Raw genomic sequence first — 12,927 nt, 5'->3', positions numbered from 1 at the left:
AAATACAAAAAAAAAAAAAAAATCAGCATCTAAAGTGAAATAATCACAAAGTGAAAATATATCCTCAAACAGCTCCTGAGATCCCCACAGGGGAAAGCAGCATCGGGTGGGAGGCGGGAGGAGCCGGCTGGGCCACCGTCCCTTCCCACCACCCACCCAGGGGCGCCGGTACTGAGTGCCAACAGCCCAGGCAGCCCCGGGCTCAGAAAACAGGGCCCTGGCAGGGGGCGGGGGAGGGTGCCATAGAGAGGATGGTCAGGACACCAGCTTAAGGCCCCCAGAGCTTTAGCTTGGCCCGCGCCAGTCTAGCCAGCCTGGCTCCCAGCCGAAGTGAAGGCCTGGAGTGCAGAGGCAGGCTGAGAGCACGTAAGGACGGACGGACGGACAGACGGGCACGCTGGACAGGGCCTGCTTTGCTTTGGTCCCTCCTACAACTGCAGCTTCTGCAGGCTCATCCAGGAGCCAGAGAGGGGCAGGGGTGCAAAAGCCCTTGGAGAGGTGGCCGCCTTCTTCAGGTACCTCCTGGCCAGCCTCCCTGTTGCTTGGATGGGGACCATTATTGCTTTCTGAGGGGCAGGAAAGGGGCAGGGCTGCAGCCTGGTCAAGGGCCCAGAGAAAGGCTGCCCCTCTTCACTCCGCAGGAACTCCAGCTGGGCCTTGGAAGCTGCCCTAAAGATTTTACTCCTTTCTCCACGTGGAGGGGTGGAGGGGTGGAGGGGTGGAGGGGTGGAGGGGTGGAGGGGTGGAGGGGTGGAGGGGTGAGGTTCCGGCGGCCCCACCTCCAGCAAACAGGCAGGCCCAGGACGGGTAGAAAGCAGTGTCTGCCCCTCTTGCCTCCCAACTAGGGTCCAAACCCAGTCCCAAGATAAAAAAATACTTTGGTGAATTAAAAAGTGCCCGAGGAAGGGATCAATTTGATCAGGCGGGCAGTGGGCTCATCAAAGGGCGCTCTGGTCTTTGATAAAGGCGGTCCTCTCGCCCCGGCCCTCATCCTCTTCTGAGTCAGACGGGCACTCCTCCTGCCAGGCTTCGGGGGGCAGCCCCTTGTAGGAAACGAGGCCACGGTCCATGGTGTACACCTTCACTCCCCGGAAGCTGAAGCCGGAGCGCAGCTGCAAGACCAGGAAGACGGTGCCGAAGACCAGCACAATGAAAACGCAGCTGAGGCCGGCCACCACCTCAGGCAGATGAGAGGGCAGCAGCCCGGTCTGCAGTCGGGGCTCCACCTCCACCTCCGGGTGCAGTGCGGGAGGCGGCGGCTGCTGCTGAGGTCGAGATTCTCGGCTGCTCTGGCTTTGCCTGGAGCACGTTTGCTCCACAGGGTCCAGGGAGGCATGGCTGGGGCAGCTGAGGCAGTCTGTGGGAGCTGGGCCCTGGCATGTGGCACAAGAGGCGTGACAGGGGGTGCAGACGCTGGCACGGATGATCTCCACATCATTCTCGGTGCTGTAGTGTGTATCAAGGTCTTGGGGTGTGAAGCCTGGTGGGCAGTGCTGGACACAGCTTTTCTGGTGCAGTGAGAAGCCTTCCTCGCACACTGCCGGCACAAGAGAGGAGGGTGAGCATTAGTCAGGTGGACTGTGGCCTCTAAGCCACTGACCAAGGTCCATGGTGGCTCTAGAGACCTCCCCAGAAGCCTTTTGCCTTTGGCTGCCTGAAGGTCACTGTCCCGACTCCAGCGTCCCAATCCCATTGCCCCGACTTTCCCAGCCTCAACCACATCCACTACTGACCCACGCAGGCCTGGCTGGACGTGAGGGTTTTGCAGCCGCTGCTTTCGGGAGGCGTGGGGAGCCCCTCAGAGGCTGTGCCATACAGTACGAGAGTGAACTTGGTCAGCGTCCCTATTCCAGAGTTGATAAGAGACAAGGGTAAGGGTGTGAGCACCCTGTCAACATCCTCGAGCCCACCAGCTCCTCCTCCCCTCCTCCACTCTCCAAGGGCCTCCAATACCATAGTTGTTGGTTTCGCTGGTATTTTCAATCTCTAGGACCCATTCGCCAGAGGGGTCCTCATCCCAGGAATGAGTGGTCATGAAAGCCCAGTCATTAAACCCATCAGCAGAGTAGTCATGGGGTCTGGAGGAAGAGAGTTCCATGTAGCCATCTGAGGTCTAGAGGAGACACCTGGCCCATGACATATGGGACATATGCCATTCTCCCCATGTGGCAACCTCATAAACTGGAAATGCTCTTCAGGAAGGCTGTTTCCCAGATGTTCTTAACCAGGGGACTATTTCACAAGGGGACACACACAGCTGGCATGATACATAGGTCTAAGGCAAGGATTCCTGTGATGAGGTCGTCCCAAAGGGCCTGGCTGTCCCTCCCCAAGCATTACTGATGTTAGCTAGTCTTGGAGATAAAATGACAGAATGAACTAGGAAACAGGAGTGCAAAGGGAACATGAGGAGCACCTGGGAGCCAGTAAGGTGGAACGGGTGCCCAAGGGGCTGATAAGGTGGATGGCCAGGTCCCCACGGCGATTGTAAGACAAGGTGAGCCGAGCCTGAGCATGTTCCAGCCGGGTGATGTGGTTGGGCTCGCCTAGGCACGCCGTCACCGACTTGCGCACCTCTAGCCGTTTGCCAATGTCCCTGTGCAGGAAGCACCGTGGGAGTCAGCAGGCCAGCAGTGACCAGCGGGCGCCCCAGAAGCTCTCAGGCCCCATTTGCTCCCTCCCCTTCAGGGGCCAGTCTTTACTTGGGCTCCACTAGGATGTCAATGATGCACTTCCGCTGGGGGGCCACTGTTGTCCAGTTCTGGGCCAGGGCCACCATGGCACCTGCATCCAACAGCCCGTAGCCGTACGAATGGCTCACTGTGGAGGCAGGGAAGGGTCAACAGGGAGGAGGAGGAGAGCCTCCATCCTACCTCAGAGCCTAAACCTCTGGGTCAGCATGCCCTACCTTTCCGGCCCACACCATTGGTGGCCCAGTCATTAGCATTGAGGTGGGCTGGCTTTGAGGTCTGAACCACCAGGTGCTGCATGTCTCGCCAGGTGAGGTTCTTACTGAAAAGGAGGAAAGGCTGGGATCAGGCTTCTTGGAACATGGCTGGAGAAAAGAACTTCTTTACAGGGAGCGCAGCTGGGCACAGGCGGCTGCTCGCCCACTTACTTGGCCTCCAGGGTGAGAGCAATGATGCCAGCTGCCAACGGGGCAGAAGCTGAGGTGCCAGTGTGAGACTCTGTGCACTTCTGCCTCAAGTCAGTTGTCACCTGCCAGGGACAATGTGTTGAGACTGCGATGGATGTGGGGTGCCTGTCCTTCTGTCTCTAGGCCCTGGGGACCCCACATGGCCTGGTGAATTAGTCAAGACACTCGGGTCGCAGCTTCTACCTAGCTAACATGCAGAGCCCCCTCTAGGGCCAAGTTTCTCAAGGAATAAGGTGGTTCAATTAGAGGTTGGAGTACAAGGGATGTTTTCAGGGAGACTCGGTACTTCTCAGGGCTTCAGAGATGGTTCTGCAGCCCTCAAGAATCTAGGAGGACTCCCCAGCTCACAGTACACATTCCATAAAGCCTAAGCTGCTCTTCTCCGGCCACGCAGGGACGAGAGCAGATGAGGTCCAACGGGGCCTGAGCAGAGAGCAAGAAGCCTCCCTTCCCAGCCCTCAGCCCCGGGTAAGACTCACAATCTGCTTCTCGTTCTGGTTGCCACTGCTGTAGGTAGTGGCCAGCGTGGAGGAGCAGGCCTCACTGTACCAGGGCACATTGCCGAACTGTGTGGCGCTGCTGATGGACAGTGTGTAGATGCTGTTGGTGTAGCCGTCACAGTTACAGCTGTCGTGTTCCCGGCCCCCGTTCCCCGAGGCCCAGACAAAGATGGAGCCCAGCCCTCCGCGACCCTGTGAACAAAGTGGGCTGGGGTTACGCACGATGGGGCACGAGTTCGGGGGGACGGGGTATGGAGGTACAGAAGGAAGATGCTATAGCAGCCTGGGAAGGTGGGAGCCTCCATCTCTGGAGACTCTGAGCTCACTTCTTAGATCCCCGAAAGATCCCTGTAGATCAGTATGTGTGCATACTTAGGTCTGTGAGCAAGATCAAATCAGACTAGGTTTACCACCAAAATGCTTTGAGTGGCGATCCCCACAGGATGGGGTAATGGATGGTTCTTGTTGTTTTGTTTATCTATCTCTTAAACTAAAAAAATTACTATATGTGGGTTCTCTCCTTCCACATTTTATATGGGTACTGGGGCTTGAACTCAGGCCATCAAGCTGTGTGCAGATGCTTTCCTTGTCAAGTCATCTCTCTTAGACCCCTGTCGCTCATTAGCTGTGGTGGTGCTGAGATCAAACCCATGGCAGAGGCCCAGCCGAACACATATAATGCCTAGGCTCAATAGAACACTGAAAATCTTTGCCCCGATTAAAAGAAAAAAAGGAATCAAGGCTAGAGAAACAGCTCAACAGTTACGGCACTTGCTGCTCTTGCAGAAGACCTGGGTTTGAGTCTCAGCACTCATGTGGTGGCTCACAACCATCCATAATCCCAGGTCCAGGGAATCCAACAGGCATGCATGTGGTGCACATATATGTAAACCATTAAAACATTTACACACATAACATAAAAATAAATAAAATTTAAAAAAAAACACAACAGGATCTTATTCAAAGGTACATTGTCAGTCTCCAACTCCTTAATGTTTTAATAACATTTAGTTTAAAAATTTTTTTTTAATGTGCATTGGTGTTTTGTCTGCATAAATATCTGTGCCAGGCTGCCAGATCTCCTGGAATTGGAGTTACAGACAGTTGTGAGCCGCCATGTGGGTGCTGGGAATTGAACCCTGGTCCTCTGGAAGAGCAGCCAGTGCTCTTGACAACATGCGGAGCCATCTCTCCAGCCCATAACATTTATTTTTATTATTTAACATTTTATCTTTATTTGTATGAGTGTTTTACCTGTATGTATGTACATGTACTACATGTGTGTCTGGTGCCCTCAGAGGCCAGAAGAGGGCATCAGATCCCTGAACTGGAGTCACAGACAGTTGTGAAGCACCACGTGGGCCATCTGCAGAGCAGCCAGTGTTCCCAACCACTGGAACAGCTCGCCAGCCTCCGTCTCGGGTCATTTGACCGCCTCTGTCACTATTCAAATTAAACACAAGAGCCAGGCATGGTGGTGCACACCTGAAATCCCAACAGGCAAGAATCTGAAGCAATAGACTCAGGAGTTCGAGGCTAGCTTGGGTTACACGGTTACATGGCACATTCTGGGCCAGTTTAAACCACATAGGAAGACCTTTTCTCAAAAACAAGGGCCAAGGAGCACACGCCTTCAATCCCAGTACTGCAGAGGCAGGTGGATCTCTGTGAGTTCAAGGCCAACCTGGTCTACAGAGCGAGATCCAGGACAGCCAAGGCTGTTACACAGTAAAACTCTGTCTTGGAAAACCAAAAAAGAAAAGAAGGAAGGACGGGAGAAAGAAAAGAAAAAATCAAAAACAAAAACAGACTACCTAAAATAGAAAAATAAGGAAGAGAGCAAATGGAGAAGACAGAACTCAGCAGCCTGATTTCCAGGGCTCGCACCAGACCCCCACTTCACCTGGCTAACTCCCCGAAAGAAGGCCTCCTCAGCGAGACGGGCTGGCCCATCCACGGTCTTGCCATCGTCCTCCGGGCCCCAGCTGGCGCTGTAGATGTGGATGTGGTTGGGGTTCAAGCCCAGCGAGCGAGCCTCTACTGCGTCAGTCACCTCGCCGTCCAACATGCGCACCCCTGGCCGCAGAGTGGGTGGGAAAAGGGGTGCTGCGTGGGTCCAGCTGCCAGGGGCACCCTAGGCACAGGCCCAGCCTGAACCCCAGGGAGGAGCAAGAAAGAGGAGAGGCCAGTGCTGGGAAACCCAAAGCCCCATCCACTGTCTATCACTTCACAAACAAGACACAAAGAAAAGGAAAGAGGTTATGACCTTCGCCCCAAGCCTACACAGTCCTCACTACAAAGAGCCTTGGGCCTCGGAGGAGCAAGGGACCAGGCTGTGCTATGATAAGGGGAGACTTGGGTTAAAAGGCTCCCACCCCACTCTCCCATGCCACCAGCACTGGGATTCCAGCTTTTCCATTTGCTTAGGACCTTCCATAGACTAGCATGCTGCCAAAAGAAACATGGTGGAAGGTGGCGGGTGGGCAGAGAAAACTCCCAAGAGAGGTCCCCCCACCTTCAGTGTCGACCCAGGGCCAAGGCTCATACCCACCTCCAATCCGGGCGTTGTAGGCCACGCCCACACCACAGACGCCATTGTTGGCCACTGCTGCCACCTCCCCGGCACACCGAGTGCCGTGCCTGCCAGGGTCAAGAGCGCAGCATGAGTGGGGTGGACAGGGTACGGCAGACACAGCTCGAGGACTGGGAGGTCAGAAAGGACCTCGGGCCACTCCATCCCCCCTGTGTGCACACGCTTCCCTGTGGGGCCTGCAGTTCTCTTTGCTCTAATCAAAACGTCCCTGGGATCCAGGTGAGTCTGAGGCCAGCCTGGTCTACAGCACAAGTTCCATGACACCCAGGGCTACATCTGGAAACTGTCTCAAAAGACCAAAACCAAAACTCCCTTGGGGAACCAGGATTATAAACAAGACTCAGTTGTGGATTTTTTGTTTGTTTTTTTTTAGAGACAAGGTTTGTCTGTGTAGCCTTGGCTGTCCTGGAACTCGCTCTGTATCCCAGGCTGGCCTGGAATTCACTGAGCTCCTCCTGCCTCTGCCTCCCCAGTGCTGGGATTAAAGGCGTGCGCCACCACCGCCTGTCTTGTTGTTTGAGATAAGTTCTCCTGGCTGGCCTGGAACTCACTATGTAGACCAGGCCTCAAATTCATGGCGATGTGCTAATATCTCTCTCCCAAGTGCTGGTTACATTAAAGGAGTATGCCGCCACCACGCCCAGAAGACTTCAGTTTTTAGGTGGGACACGTGACATCAGACTCACCCTTGTGTCCTTAATGGACAAGAGGAAGAGGCTCAGCGGCCAGGAGCTTAACATCCCTCACCTGTTGTCATTCATCTGCGTATACCGAGGCTGTGGGTCAGGGTCCTGGTCATTGACATCGAAACTGGCTCCAGGATCCTGTAAGAACACAGCTGTCATCAGGAGCGGCCTAAACACAGCGAGATAACACAACAGTCCCTAGAGGCCCCTCCCCAGGCATCACCAGCACCCGCCTCCATTCCTCACATAATTGCCTGCCAAGTCAGGATGGTTCTTCTCGATTCCGTCGTCCAGGATGGAGACCACGATGCCGTGACCTGTGAAGCCCTGGGCCCAAGCCTCCTTCACATTGAGGTCTCGCTGAGTGACACCAGACTGCAGAGACAAGCAGCCCATCAACGGAGAACCCACTCCACCCCGAAACCTCCATCTCCATCCATCCCAGCTCTCAAAATGCCACTACTGGTTTCCACTGGGAATGTAGATTCTGGGAAGGCAGGATGGGCTAGAGCAGTGGTTCTCAACCTGTGGGTCATGACCCCCCAGCAACCCTCTATCTCCAAAAATATTTACATTACGATTCATTACAGTAGCAAAATTACAGTTATGATGTAGCAATGAAAACCATTTTATGGTTGGGGGGGTCACCACACCATGAGGAACTGTATTAAAGGGTTGTAGCATCAGAAAGGTTGGGAATCACTGGTTAACGGCAGAAAAGAGAGAGGAAGAACCAGAAGCCTCAGAGTGAGGCTCATCAGCACCTCGCAGTGATGGGGAGAGGACCAGAGCCCCGGAGGTGCATACCAGGTACCACTGCTGGGGGAACTTGGGGTCTGTGGGCTCCTGATACACGTCCCTCTTGGTCCTTCGCTTCACTACCTGCTGCTCCAGCCACTTTACCTAGGAATGACACAGATGGTAGGGGTGTGTATGGGGGTGCGCAGTGTTGGGGGGCTTAAAACAGAAGGGATGGCAGCCAGAAGGGCCAGGGCCATACTTACTTGGGGCTCCCTCTGTAGCCGGCTGTGCCGCAGGCGGTGAGGCGACAGGGACCGCTTTGTCACTGCTCTGTGCCGGAAGTGGTAATAGTCACCGAAGATCTGCAATAAAGCGGTGAGACCGAGATGGGCCTTCCATCTGCCAGGCCCTGGGGGAGGCGGAGAAGGGGGCGGACCAGGCTGCTGGGGAGGCTCACACAGTGCTGGGGGGGGGGGGCATCTGTTCTTTGCTTAAGACCCACGAGAGCATGCAGGGGTAGAGAGGGGCACCCTTACTGAGATGAAGGCCCACTAACAGGACAAGGCCGCAGACCCCAGCCCAGGCACCCAGAACCTGCCTCTTGCCCAGATGCCCTGGAAGACAAACTGCTTTATAGTGTCAACACCCCCGCCCTCCCCCTCCCCACCAGGGGGCAATGTCCTGAAGTTACACCAACAGGCCAGGTCAGCAACCTACCAGGCCCAGGTTGTGGAACCCATGCTTCCGGGCCACGCTGTCAGCCACAGCCTGGCCTCCAGAGATGTGCACAGCCCAAGTGTTGGTGAAGACCTTTTGGCCACGAGCATCAGCTGCTAGCAGGACCAAGGCTCCTGCTGCTGCTACCACCCATAGCAACCAGGGCCTCAGCTCCATGGGGGGGCAGATGACTGGGACCCCGGAGCTCCCGTCTCCCTGGCCTGGTCACAGGGCCTTGGCTGCCACGTGCCTGCTCACTGCCGGGGGGCCGAAGCTGACTGGCGGGGGCATGGGGCCGAGATGGGCAGGGCTGGGGGCGCAGGATGAGGGCCGGCTCTGAGGGAGCAAGAGGAAGAAAGGAGGAAGAGTCCGTCTGTTCTCATCATACACTAACACTGTCGTTCCTGTCTTCAAGGCTTAGTCAGGGCCTAAGAGGAGTTTCAGGGGAGGTGGACAAAACAAACACCTGAAGCCTGGGAAGATGGCTCAGTAGGACTGTTCTACTGCCCAAGCAGGAGGACCGGAGTTTGGAGTCCCAGGACCCACATAAAAAGGTAGACTTGGCAGCCTGCACCTCGAACTCCAGCACTGGGGGCAGGGCAGAGACACAAGAACCCCTGGGGCTTGCTGGCTGGCCAAACTACCCAAATTCACAAGCTGCAGGCTTGGGAAGGGACCCTGTCACAAACCAAACAAAAACCAAACCAAACCAAACAACAACAAAAAACCCAAAAACCAGAAACAGTGGTCAGGGCTGGAGAGAGGATGGCTCAGTGGTTAAGAGCACTCACACACAGCTCCTGTGGAGGAGCAGCATTCTGGTTCCAGCACCTGCATTGGACGGTTCACAGTTGCTTATAACTCCAGTTCCAAGGGATACAACACCCCCTAAGCCTACCAGACACACACACACACACACACACACACACACACACACGCACGCACGCACGCACGCACGCACGCACGCACACTCTACAAACCCCCACACTGTCTCTGGAAGAATCCAGCCCCTACCCCTAGAGGGGTCAGCCCAACAGGCACATGGACCCACCACCTCCTTTCACAAGCTTTTCTCCATTAAGAATACAAGCAGGGCTTGAGTCATTCAAAACAAAAAACAAACAATAACCAAAGAAAGAAAGATACATTAGAAAATGGCATGTACACACGATTCCATTTTGTTTTCTTAAAACTATACATGTATATTTATACATAACCAAAACACAATCTGGAAGGACACACACTAAAATGTTAACAATGGAGATGGTGAGAATTATGAGTAGCAACTGTTACTTTTTTTCTTTGTGTGTTCTCATAATACCTAGGTATATTTTATAAAAGAATAATGTTAGCTCTTAAAAAAATCAAAGGTCTACCCAGCTCATTAGGGTACCCTGGTTCAGCAGAAACAGTTAGCTGTAGAGCGTTGTTTGAAAAGACTCACAGTCCCTGTGAGGAGAAGAGTGGATGACTTAGATTGGGAGGGAGGCTGGGAAACCACGCTCTGAGCACAAGGGATTCCTGAGGCTTCACCCCTCTCCAGGACTGAGATGACAGCCATCTTTACAGGCAGGCCCCAGAGCTGCCCCCTCCCTTGTTCCAGACCCACCACCTTGCGTAATCTGAGCCGGGCAGCCAGGGCAAATGCTGACCGCTGAGCCAGGAGCACCAAGGTGAGGCTGAATCAATAGTCCTGAGCGTTGTTTTTCTTCCTTCAGCAAACAGCTGGTAAGACCTCTCTACCAGGGGCCACGTAACTGTCCCCATAAGAGGCCTCTGACTAGCCACGAGCTAAGCTCCTGAGGTAGGTGGAAGCTAGGAGAGGTTCCAGAGGCTGCTGGGGTACCCCGTCTCTGGCAAGCTTCTGTGTCTGCCCCTGTCCCAGCCCCAGAGGTGGCCATTCAGCCAGACGGTGAAATGAAGGTACCTCGGCACACGCTGCCGGGGAGCTGGACAGATGTGCTTGCCTCTGGAAACTCCTTGATTCTCCAGGAGCTACAACAGGCCTCTCTAGCCCCTGCATCTCACCCTACAGGCTGAGGGGACTCCACACACAATTCCTGGAGTATTTTCAGTTTACACCAAAATAACCTGACAGCTGATGGCAAGAGACATCCACGGTGCAGAGTCCATGCCCGAAGGGCAGAGTCCAAAGGGCTCTAAAGACATGCCTGGGAGTTACAGCTCCATGTCCCCTTGGGAGATAAAGCCACTGTGTATATGACTGATCGGGCGCTCCCTTGCTAAGGAGTGAGGGAACTCCAAGCCCCCATTTAAGAAGTCGAGGGGCTAAGAGGCAAAATCGTATGGAAACAGGGCCTGTTCTCCTGCCACATCTAAAACCTTTTGAGTTTAAACATCAGGCAGACTCCCTGCCCAGAGTTGTAAGACCTGCCTACAGAATCCAAATTATGGCTGGGTCTAGCCCAGGTTCCGGCAAACTGTAGATGGAGCCACAACTGCCTGGCGTTAAAGGTGATTAACCAACTATTTAATTACCTTGCAGCACTCCAAAGCAAGCAATCCAGCTTCAGGCACAACGGGATCCCCTACCCCCAAGAAAGGTGATCTGCCTCCCTCCACCAAGTGTCCTCACCTATGGCAAGAGTAGGATATGGATTCCAGACATCAGACAGCCCCTGCCTCATCATCTGACACAGAGGGAGGCCCACTCCCCCAACACACACACACACACACACACACACACACACACACACACACACACGACCAATAGCTGAGAACAATGAATGAACAGGCTGCTCCCCACCCCCATCCCAGACTCTGACTCACCCTCTGGGTCCCAGTTGTCTCAAACCAGGAGGCTGGATGTATTTCTAGCCTCTCTGGGTCAGTCTTGCCCAGCACTCAGCTCTGGGCCTGGCTACAGACTGAGCTATGGTGCTGTTCCCAGCTGTTTTCCTGGGCAAAGTCTGTCTCCCTCCCTAGAACCTGCCAACAGAGACAACCACCCCAGGTATCAGAACTTCACCTACCACCAGGTGTGGCTGCTGTTCCCTGGGACCTGGAGACCTGGCTGAGACAGCCACAGAGCAAGTCACTGAAGACTGCTGGGAAACCCAACCAGGTCTCTCTTTCCAGCAGAGGACCCAAGGCCGGTCCTGTTACAGGCATACAGACACTCCTGAAATTCTCACTCCTAGTCCCGGCTCAACTACTGTTCCCTGCGGGATCTTACACAAGTCATTTCCTCTTTCTGGGCCTCAGTTTCCTTGGTGGTTAAAAACTACTAAGGCAGCGGTTTATCAAACTTTTTTTTTTTTTTTAAACCAACGCATCCTCTTTTTAAAAATGTGAATTTTAGATAGAAGCCCGATACAGGAAACAAACACACACCGAATCTGCTTGCCCACTCTCCTCGGCTGTGTCCACACCTGGCCAGCAGCCACAGGCCCTCCCTGGGCCACATCACCTGCGTTGCCTTGGTACTTCCCAAGTCAGAGAGAATCCCAGCGCTCCGGAGAGATGAAAGTCGGCGTCCCCCAGGCGCAAGGACCAGGGGCGGTGGGAAAGGAGGCACTGACCCGGCTGGTGTCTGCCGTCAGACCTGTCTGGCAAGCAGGCCGCCCCTCGATCAGCCAGCCACCCGATGGGGGCAGCAGGGGCCTCGGCCAGGCCTCGGCAGGAGGCCACCCGGATCTCCCCAAGCCGGCCTGCGCGCGCCCGCGAATCCCGCCCCCGACTGCTCCGGCCGCACAGGTGTGCGGGGCGCCCGAGGACCCCGCGTCCTCCCAGGAGCGCGTCCCGTGGGGGCACAGGCCCGAGCCGCCGGGGCCCCGGAGGACGGCGGGCGGGCGGGCGTGAGCACCCAGCGCCCGCGGAATACTCTGCCCAGCCCGCCCCAGCAGGGGCCCCGCCGGCGTTTCCTGAGGTCAGAGGGCTCGCCCTGGCCCCAGCGGAAAAGTACCGGCGCGGGCCCAAGCCCCGCGCTCAGGTGGGCTGCTCTGCTCCCGTCCTCCCACCGCGGCGGCCGGGAACCCGTGGCTCGAGCCCGGCGGCCGCCGAGGCCCGGGGCTGCGCCGCCCGGTTCCACGCTCCCCCGCCCGCTCCGGGCCCGGCTCCGCGGCGCGCCGCCTTCCCGGCCCCGGGCCGCGCGCCCTCGCCGCTTACCCTGGGGAGCCAGGCGGGGAAACTTTTCCGGCCGAGCGCCGCGGCTGCTCGGGCACCCCCTCGGCCGAGCGCAGAGCCCGGCGGCGGGGGCCTGGCTCGGGCGGTCCCCGCGCCCGGCAGCGGCGTCACGGCGCGCAGGCGGGGAGGCGCGGCGGCGCGGCCTCGGCCCGGCCGGCGACCAGGGCAAGGCTCGGCCTGGGCTCGGGCGCGGGCGGGGGCAGCGGCCCGGCCGCGGCGGCGCGGCTTGTTTACTCGGGCCGCTGTCACGGCGGCGGCGGCGGCGGCGGCGGCGGCGGCGGCGGCCCCGGCTCCTCCTCCTCCTCCTCCTCCTCCGCGCCGCGCCCCTCCCCCTCGCGGCGCCACCTCCGCGCTCCGCGGCCGCAGCCGGCCCGGCCCGCTCGCCGC

General features: G+C 56.6%; 1 protein-coding gene across 2 annotated transcripts; it reads right to left on the bottom strand.

Moving 5' to 3' along the window:
• Nucleotides 1–740: 740 nt before the first annotated feature.
• On the bottom strand, nt 741–12,638 carry Furin (furin, paired basic amino acid cleaving enzyme). Of its 2 annotated transcripts, XM_059272377.1 has the most exons (16): nt 12,523–12,638; nt 8,395–8,730; nt 7,941–8,039; nt 7,744–7,839; nt 7,183–7,311; nt 6,998–7,074; nt 6,209–6,297; nt 5,561–5,733; nt 3,637–3,849; nt 3,119–3,219; nt 2,909–3,012; nt 2,703–2,820; nt 2,417–2,596; nt 1,954–2,078; nt 1,734–1,844; nt 741–1,537 (listed from the first exon to the last, which is right to left on the bottom strand). In XM_059272377.1, exons 2-16 carry the CDS (start codon nt 8,569–8,571, stop codon nt 939–941), a joined length of 2,391 nt encoding a protein of 796 aa, XP_059128360.1. In that variant the 5' UTR covers nt 8,572–8,730; nt 12,523–12,638; the 3' UTR covers nt 741–938. The 2 variants fall into 2 exon arrangements, with proteins under 2 accessions (XP_059128360.1, XP_059128367.1); XM_059272384.1 differs by lacking the exon at nt 12,523–12,638 and having other exon boundaries at nt 8,395–9,144.
• Nucleotides 12,639–12,927: the final 289 nt, after the last annotated feature.

The sequence above is a fragment of the Peromyscus eremicus genome, chromosome 1, assembly GCF_949786415.1.
Source record: "Peromyscus eremicus chromosome 1, PerEre_H2_v1, whole genome shotgun sequence".
Taxonomy (NCBI): Eukaryota; Metazoa; Chordata; class Mammalia; order Rodentia; family Cricetidae; genus Peromyscus; species Peromyscus eremicus.
This window is presented reverse-complemented; position numbering and strand designations above follow the sequence as displayed.

Excerpts from the sequence above, each read along its gene's own strand:
- Furin (XM_059272377.1), bottom strand. The coding sequence starts at position 8,571 with ATGGAGCTGAGGCCCTGGTTGCTATGGGTGGTAGCAGCAGCAGGAGCC. Across the intron at positions 8,040-8,394 it reads GGTTCCACAACCTGGGCCTG|ATCTTCGGTGACTATTACCA; the intron begins GTAGGTTGCTGA and ends GCTTTATTGCAG. Across the intron at positions 2,821-2,908 it reads CAATGGTGTGGGCCGGAAAG|TGAGCCATTCGTACGGCTAC; the intron begins GTAGGGCATGCT and ends CTGCCTCCACAG.